Below are 7,428 nucleotides of genomic sequence, written 5' to 3'. Positions count from 1 at the left end.
CATCCAGTCAGAGCCGGAGAAGCTTCCTAGATGAGAAGCGAAATGTCTTCCAAGAGAAAAAAGAAAGTCAAGTTGCCTCATGAAAAAAGCACCTTTGTGTCTGAAGTTGTTCTGGCGTGCAATGCCCTGTAGCGTCGTCTTGAGGGAAGAATTTGAAATAATTTACATCCAGAAGGTGAGGCGTCTGTAAATATTTCCACAGGCCCCTTCCTGGCTCGTGCAGTACCCAGGTCCTCAATGGAAGGCAGGCTGGTGGCAATTGTCTTTTCTGCACTCCTAACTATCCGTTGTGGTCGGTGCCTGTCCTGTTCGGTTGCTGTGCCAAACCAGACAGTAATAAGAGGTGCAAAAGACAAGACTCCCTAATTCCTCTCTAGAACTGTGTCAGCAGCTGCTTGGGCCGTCTGAGCTCTCCGACTTGGAGCAGGAAGAACATTGTCGTGCTTTTTTTTAATGACATTTTTGACGTTAGGTGTCCATTTCAGGTCCTGAGGTATTCTAGAAGCCAGAAACCTGAATGACACTGTGTTGTCTAGTATTGTTAAGAGGAGAAAGATTTCTCTCCTAAAATCTTTTTGCCTGCTAAAGTTGCTGAAGTTCTGAAAGCAACAGGAGCCCCGGGGATTGCAGGACTGGGTCCCACTTCGCCGCCTCCTGACTGCAGAGATGCTGAAGCTGGGTCAGAAAAAAGGGGTTGTGTGAATTTTGTGAAGCTTGTCCCGGTGCTCCCTCTAGTGATCCTGAGGCAGAAGAGCTATCCAGCAGCTTTTGTGAGTTTGTGTGTGTGTGTGTGTGTGTGTGTGTGCGTGCACACATGAAGAGAAAGAGGCAAAAGGGGGCAAATTCCTCCTTTTGCCTTCCAGTGTAGGTCAGCCAGAGAGGATGGATCAGAGAGACAGACCAGCGTTTCTCAACTATGGGAACTTGGAAGCCCAGTGGACTTCAACTCCCAGAATTCCCCAGCCATCGTCTTACAAGTTGCCAAGGTTGAGAAACACCGAGCGAGCCTCAAAGGGAAGGCAAGCAACTCCCTGGGAGAGGAATTAAGATCTCATTAGGTGCTTTTTTTTCAAACAGTCCACCAAAAAGAACACTACATCAAAGAGAAATAGAAGGAGGAAGGGAGGAAGGAAGGAGATATGAACGAATGCATGAATGAAGGAAGGAAGAAAGGAATTAGGAAGGTAGGAAGGAAGAAAGGAAAGGAAGGAAGGAAAGGAGGGAAGAAGAGGAAGAAAGGAAGGGAGGGAGGGAGAAAGGAAGGAGGAAGGAAGGGAGGGAAGGAGAAAGGAAGGAGGAAGGAGATATGAACGAATGAAGGAAGGAAGAAAGGATTAAGGAAGGAAGGAAGGAAAGGAAGGAAAGGAGGGAAGAAGAGGAAGGAAGGGAGAAAGGAAGGAGATATGAACGAATGAAGGAAGGAAGGAATTAAGGAAGGAAGGAGATAGGAAGGAAGGAAGGAAGGAAGGAAGGAAGGAAAGGAGGGAAGAAGAGGAAGGAAGTGAGGAAGGGAGAAAGGAAGGAGGAAGGAGATATGAACGAATGAAGGAAGGAAGGAATTAAGGAAGGAAGGAGATAGGAAGGAAGGAAGGAAGGAAAGGAAGGAAGGAAAGGAGGGAAGAAGAGGAAGGAAGTGAGGAAGGGAGAAAGGAAGGAGGAAGGAGATATGAACGAATGAAGGAAGGAAGGAATTAAGGAAGGAAGGAGATAGGAAGGAAGGAAGGAAAGGAAGGAAGGAAAGGAGGGAAGAAGAGGAAGGAAGTGAGGAAGGGAGAAAGGAAGGAGGAAGGAGATATGAACGAATGAAGGAAGGAATTAAGGAAGGAAGGAGATAGGAAGGAAGGAAGGAAGGAAAGGAAGGAAGGAAAGGAGGGAAGAAGAGGAAGGAAGTGAGGAAGGGAGAAAGGAAGGAGGAAGGAGATATGAACGAATGAAGGAAGGAAGGAATTAAGGAAGGAAGGAGATAGGAAGGAAGGAAGGAAAGGAAGGAACGAAAGGAGGGAAGAAGAGGAAGGAAGTGAGGAAGGGAGAAAGGAAGGTGAAAGGAGATATGAACGAATGAAGGAAGGAAGGAATTAAGGAAGGAAGGAGATAGGAAGGAAGGAAGGAAGGAAAGGAGGGAAGAAGAGGAAGGGAGAAAGGAAGGAGGAGATATGAACAAATGAAGGAAGGAAGGAATTAAGGAAGGAAGGAGATAGGAAGGAATCAAGGAAGGAAAGGAAGGAAGGAAAGGAGGGAAGTGAGGAAGGGAGAAAGGAAGGAGGAAGGAGATATGAACGAATGAAGGAAGAAAGGAATTAAGGAAGGAAGGAGATAGGAAGGAAGGAAGGAAGGAAAGGAAGGAAGGAAAGGAGGGAAGAAGAGGAAGGAAGTGAGGAAGGGAGAAAGGAAGGAGGAAGGAGATATGAACGAATGAAGGAAGGAAGGAATTAAGGAAGGAAGGAGATAGGAAGGAAGGAAGGAAGGAAAGGAAGGAACGAAAGGAGGGAAGAAGAGGAAGGAAGTGAGGAAGGGAGAAAGGAAGGTGGAAGGAGATATGAACGAATGAAGGAAGAAAGGAATTAAGGAAGGAAGGAGATAGGAAGGAAGGAAGGAAGGAAGGAAGGAAAGGAGGAAGAAGAAGGAAGGGAGGAAGGGAGAAAGGAAGGAGGAAGGAGATATGAACGAATGAAGGAAGGAAGGAAAAGGAAGGAGATAGGAAGGAAGGAAGGAAGGAAGGAAGGAAGGAAGGAAGGAAAGGAAGGAAGTGAGGGAGGGAGAAAGGAAGGAAGAGGGAGGGGAAGAGGGAGGGAGGAAGGAAGGAAACCTCAACTAGGGCTGGTGAAATAGACTTCCTTGAGAGATCCAGGTGTCCCCAGGTGCCCTCAGCCCTCCTTCACACCTTTTAACCCTTTGCAAAGTGGGACCGTCCCTGTCTTTGCCTCGCCCATCGTGGTTTACCTTCAGAGCTGACCAAAGGCAAGAGAAGGCTGACTCAGCCAGCTCGGTCCCCCAACAGCCACCGTGCAAGAAAGCCTTCCAGGACAGAGAGGCGGTTAAGGACACCAAGATGCGGCGGTATCTGGGTATCTGCGTTGCAGCACCCTCCTCGGAAGCGACGGAGATCTTCCTCCCCCCACCACCCCGCCAGGAATGACTGACTCCCCCCCCCAGTTACCTTCATGCTACATGCCAGCTCCATCAGTTTCTTGGCGTTCTCCTCCGACCGATACCTCTTGGGCAGCTGCACCCGGAAGAATTTTAAAGCCCCCTCAAAGTCTGTCAGCAGCAAGTCGTCCCTGGTGGTCTAGCAACATGCAAGGGGGAAGAGGAGAAATTAACGGCTGGCAATTCCTTCAGCTCTCCCACCTCGAACCCAGAACTAGGCAAGGAGCACCCTTTGGCCTCCCTCTGAAAGGTGGGCCCGGATAGGAATTTGGCTTAGCCCTTTTATAAGCTTTGCCGTGCCTTTTTCCCCCCAGATTATACAGGGAGTCCTCGGTTTACGACCACGGTGGAGATGGACATTTATGTTGCTAAGTGAATTTCAATGACCTTTTTCGCCACTCTTGCTAACCTGAATCCCTGCAGTTTTTCAGTTAGGGACGAGGTTGTTAAACGAAGCTGGCTTCCCTGTTGACTTTGCTTGTCGGAAAGTCGCAGAAGGGGATCACGTGACACCTTCACCCCACCCCCCTGGGATGTTGCACCCGTCGTAAATATGAGCCAGTTGCCGAGTGTCTGAATTTTGATCACATGACCCGCCCGGGGGAGGCTGCAACGGTTGTAAGCGTGAAAAATGGGTCTTAAGCATTTTTTTCAGTGCCGTGGATTACGTTTTTATTTTAATTCCATTTATATCCCGCCCTTCTCCAAAGACTCAGGGCGGCTTACAAGCTTAGCAGTAGCCTTCATTCTATGTATATGCCTGCTTGTTAGGGCTTTCACACATACCCCAAGCGGCATTATTACAAAGTCAGCTTAATTGCCCCAACAATCTGGGTCCTCATTTTACCTACCTCGGAAGGATGGAAGGCTGAGTCAACCTTGAGCCTGGTGGGACTCGAACCTGCACTAATTGCAGGCAGCTGGTGTTACTTAAGGAGGCATTAGCCCACTGCTCCATTAGCCCACTGAACTCAACGGGACTATCTGTAAGGCACGAGCCACACGGAGCAGAGCAGGGAAAATAAGAAAGAACGGGTAGCGGTGGAAATGTCTTTTTTTGGGTAAAAAAGGGAGATTTCTCTCTGGCCTTTTCTTTGCAGAAGATTTGTGAGCCAAGTTTCACCCTCTCCTCTCCCCCCATCCCTTTCCTGATTCGGTTTGATGGTCCCAATTCTTTTCAGCAAGCCACAAGTAAGAAAGAAAAAAAAGGACCCGGAGCAATATCAGCAAGCCCATGCTTCCCAGCCTCCCCCAACCCTCCGTCCCTCAGGGTAGCTCCTTGGACTTGAGGCTGAAAGGATTTCAACCCCCAAGACGTTCAAAATTCCAGACGTCCCAGCTCGGCCTGCCCCGTGGGTGCGCAGCGCGGCAGGAAGGATGTGACTTGGCACAGGGCAGGAAATACTCACTTTTAACAATCCAAGTGCGACGTTAAAAATAACACTGATGCCCTGCAAAAGAAAAGAGAAGAGGGGAAAAAAAAACACCGCTGAATGACCAGAGGTTGAAGGGTCTTGAGATTTCTGCAAGATTTCCAGGGATCTGCAAGCTTCATCTCTTCCTTGACCTGGCTCCCTTCTCCGGCACATTTAAATCAAGGGTTTATCTTGACTCTCCCGAATAGCAAGATGTCACTCTATTGGGGTGATTTGTCGCGTCTCCCCGAAAAGAAGACCGGTTCTTATATTGATTTTTGCTCCAAAAGTCACATTAGGGCTTATTTCTGGTTAGGGCTTATATTCGGGGAAATACGGTATTCAATATTCTATTCTATTCTATTCTATTCTATTCCTTATTCTATTCTAATTCTATTCTATTCCTTATTCTATTCTCTTTTATTCTCTTTTATTCTCATTCTATTCTTATTCTATTCTATTCCTTATTCTATTCTCTTTATTTTATTCTCTTTATTCTCATTCTATTCTATTCTATTCTATTCTAAATTCTGTTCTATTCCTTATTCTATTCTCTTTTATTCTCTTTATTTTATTCTCTTTATTCTAATTCTATTATTCCTATTCCTATTCTATTCTATTCTATTCTATTATTCTATTCTATTCTATTCTATTCTATTCTATTCTATTCTATTCTATTCTATTCTATTCTATTCTATTCTATTCTATTCTATTCTATTCTATTCTATTCTTAATTCTACCCTGTCCTGACCTGTCCTATCCTATTATTATTAGCATCCTGAAAATTTGTGGTAGGGCTTATTTTCAGGGAAACATGGTACTTCGGAAGCAAGCCAACCTTTTGACCGCAAAGTCACCAAGGGGGACATCTTTTCAGGTTGCACTAAGGAGCCTCCCCCCCTGCTTCCCAAGGCCTTTGGTTGATGGGAAGCGGTGTCCGTCTTGAGAAGAGTGGAGAAAAGGTTTGGGGAGAAGAGAAGGCAGCCTGGAAGGCCACCACACAGATGGCCAACGTTGACTTGATCGTGGTCCCCAAGTACGAGAAAGGGACAAAATTCCCCTCAAAAGTTCCAAGATTCCTGCCAATTACTCAACAACGTGGAAAGCTCACACCCAAGATGGACAGCCTACCTTATCATGAGCAGTTCCTCTAGACCAGACATGTCAAACACAAGGCCCGGGGGCCAGATCCGGCCCGCGAAGTGGTTTCATGCGGCCCGCGAAGCCATCCTGGAAACAGTGAGGGAACGGCCCCCACTGCCTTGGCCCTGGCCCAGAGACCCTCCTCCTGCCAGAGACCCTCAGATCTGTCCCACTCCTGCCCAGGCCCCCATAGGCACCCTTGATGCCAACGATGTAGAGCTGGCCACGCCCACCCAGTAGGCCATACACACTCTAGCCACGCCCACCCAGTAGGCCACGCCCTCCCTGGCCACACCCACCCGGCCCCCTGAGGGCAACCGCAATGCTGATGCGGCCCTCAATGAAATTGAGTTTGACACCCCTGCTCTAGACTGCCACCAGGTGGAGATTTAAAGTCTTTTGAGTTCAAATCTGGGGCCTCCTAATTCGGTGCTTTCCACAGTACACAGTACGCAACGGAGCCCAAAATTTACGTCGCTAAATGAGAAATTTTCTGAAGTGAGTTTTGCCCGATTTTACGACCTTGCTCGCCGCAGTCGTTAAGTTGAATCGCTGTAACTGCCAAGTTAGTAAACAGGGCTGTTAAGTCTGAATCCGGCCTCCTGGATAACCGGGCTTGTCAGGTCGCAAAAGGGGATTCCCCTGACCGTCATAAATACGAGTCAGTCGCCAAGTTCTGACCCAGCGGGTGCTGCTGCAAACGGTCCTCAGAATGAAAGATGATCATTAAGTCACTTTTGTCAGAGCCCTGGCAACTCTGAACGGTCGCTAAACCGTTGTTAGGTCAAGGGCTACCTGTCCCAACGCCTGCTGGGCTGGGAATGCTGGGTTCTGTAGTCCCAACAGAAGGGAAGGTGGCTAGTGTGCACCACTAGGCCAAGGAGATGGGAGGTAGTAGGCGCCGTAGGGAAAAACCCTTCTTGCAGTCTTAGTTACGATGGTGATTTGATCTCCAAGCGTGGCATTTTTCTCGGGGAAAAGGCTGCATTCCAAATTTTCCTGGCTGGCTGAATCACTTCCTGTGACTCAGAGGACTCCAGAAAACCCCACCCCACCCCACCCCCCACCCCAACAGATGCCAGAACACAAAGCAAGCCCCCCCACCCCTCCACACACCTTGGATCGCACCGTTCCCTTCCCAAGCGGATTCTGAGAAACCAAGCGATTAACATCTCCGAGGCAGAAAATAATATAAATACCCTTAAAAAAATGCTCGGAAACCGTGATGTCACGGCTACAAAACAAGTGGAAAATAGGAAAGCAAACCAGGTGGATTCTGACTCGCCTTCGCTCCAAAGGCCGAAAACTCTTCCCGGGCACAATGTCTCTGGAGATTCTCTTCTCGTCCAGGTCACAATTATCCCAAAGGTGCTTTTTTTTTCTTTCCAGGAGGCGACTGGACTTGTGTTTTTTTTTTCTTTGAAGACGTTTCTCTTCTCATCCAAGAAGCTTCTTCGGCTCTGACTAGACGGTGGGGAAATGGAAGGATTTATCCTCCTTGCAGACGGCCGGTCGTTTGCATCCTTTTAGAGGGTCGTTGAGGCCACTTGGAGGTTTACCTGTTTTCCTTAGAGTCACCTGAGTCATTGTGAAGTTGGAGCTGTGCTGTCTGCAGGATGTTTTCTGCCCTGGGTCCCTTCCCTGTTGGGGAAGAGCCTGGGTTGTCTGAACCTCAGACTGACGCGCAAACGGTTCCTGGAGTCTGCTGTGTTTCCTGGAAATC

At 48.1% G+C, this 7,428-nt stretch overlaps 1 protein-coding gene across 1 annotated transcript in view; it reads right to left on the bottom strand.

The window, feature by feature from the left end:
• The window catches only part of RABGAP1 (RAB GTPase activating protein 1), a 68,861-nt gene that overhangs the window by 7,616 nt on the left and 53,817 nt on the right, over nucleotides 1–7,428 (bottom strand). Inside the window, 3 exon segments of the mRNA XM_083375231.1 lie at nucleotides 3,046–3,094; nucleotides 3,096–3,286; nucleotides 4,557–4,598. Coding sequence (XP_083231357.1) covers nucleotides 3,046–3,094; nucleotides 3,096–3,286; nucleotides 4,557–4,598 — 282 coding nt within the window.

This window comes from Vipera ursinii (genome assembly GCF_947247035.1).
Source record: "Vipera ursinii genome assembly, chromosome: 16".
Classification (NCBI taxonomy): domain Eukaryota; kingdom Metazoa; phylum Chordata; class Lepidosauria; order Squamata; family Viperidae; genus Vipera; species Vipera ursinii.
Note: the sequence above shows the minus strand (reverse complement) of the source record. Positions and strands in the feature narration are given on the sequence as shown.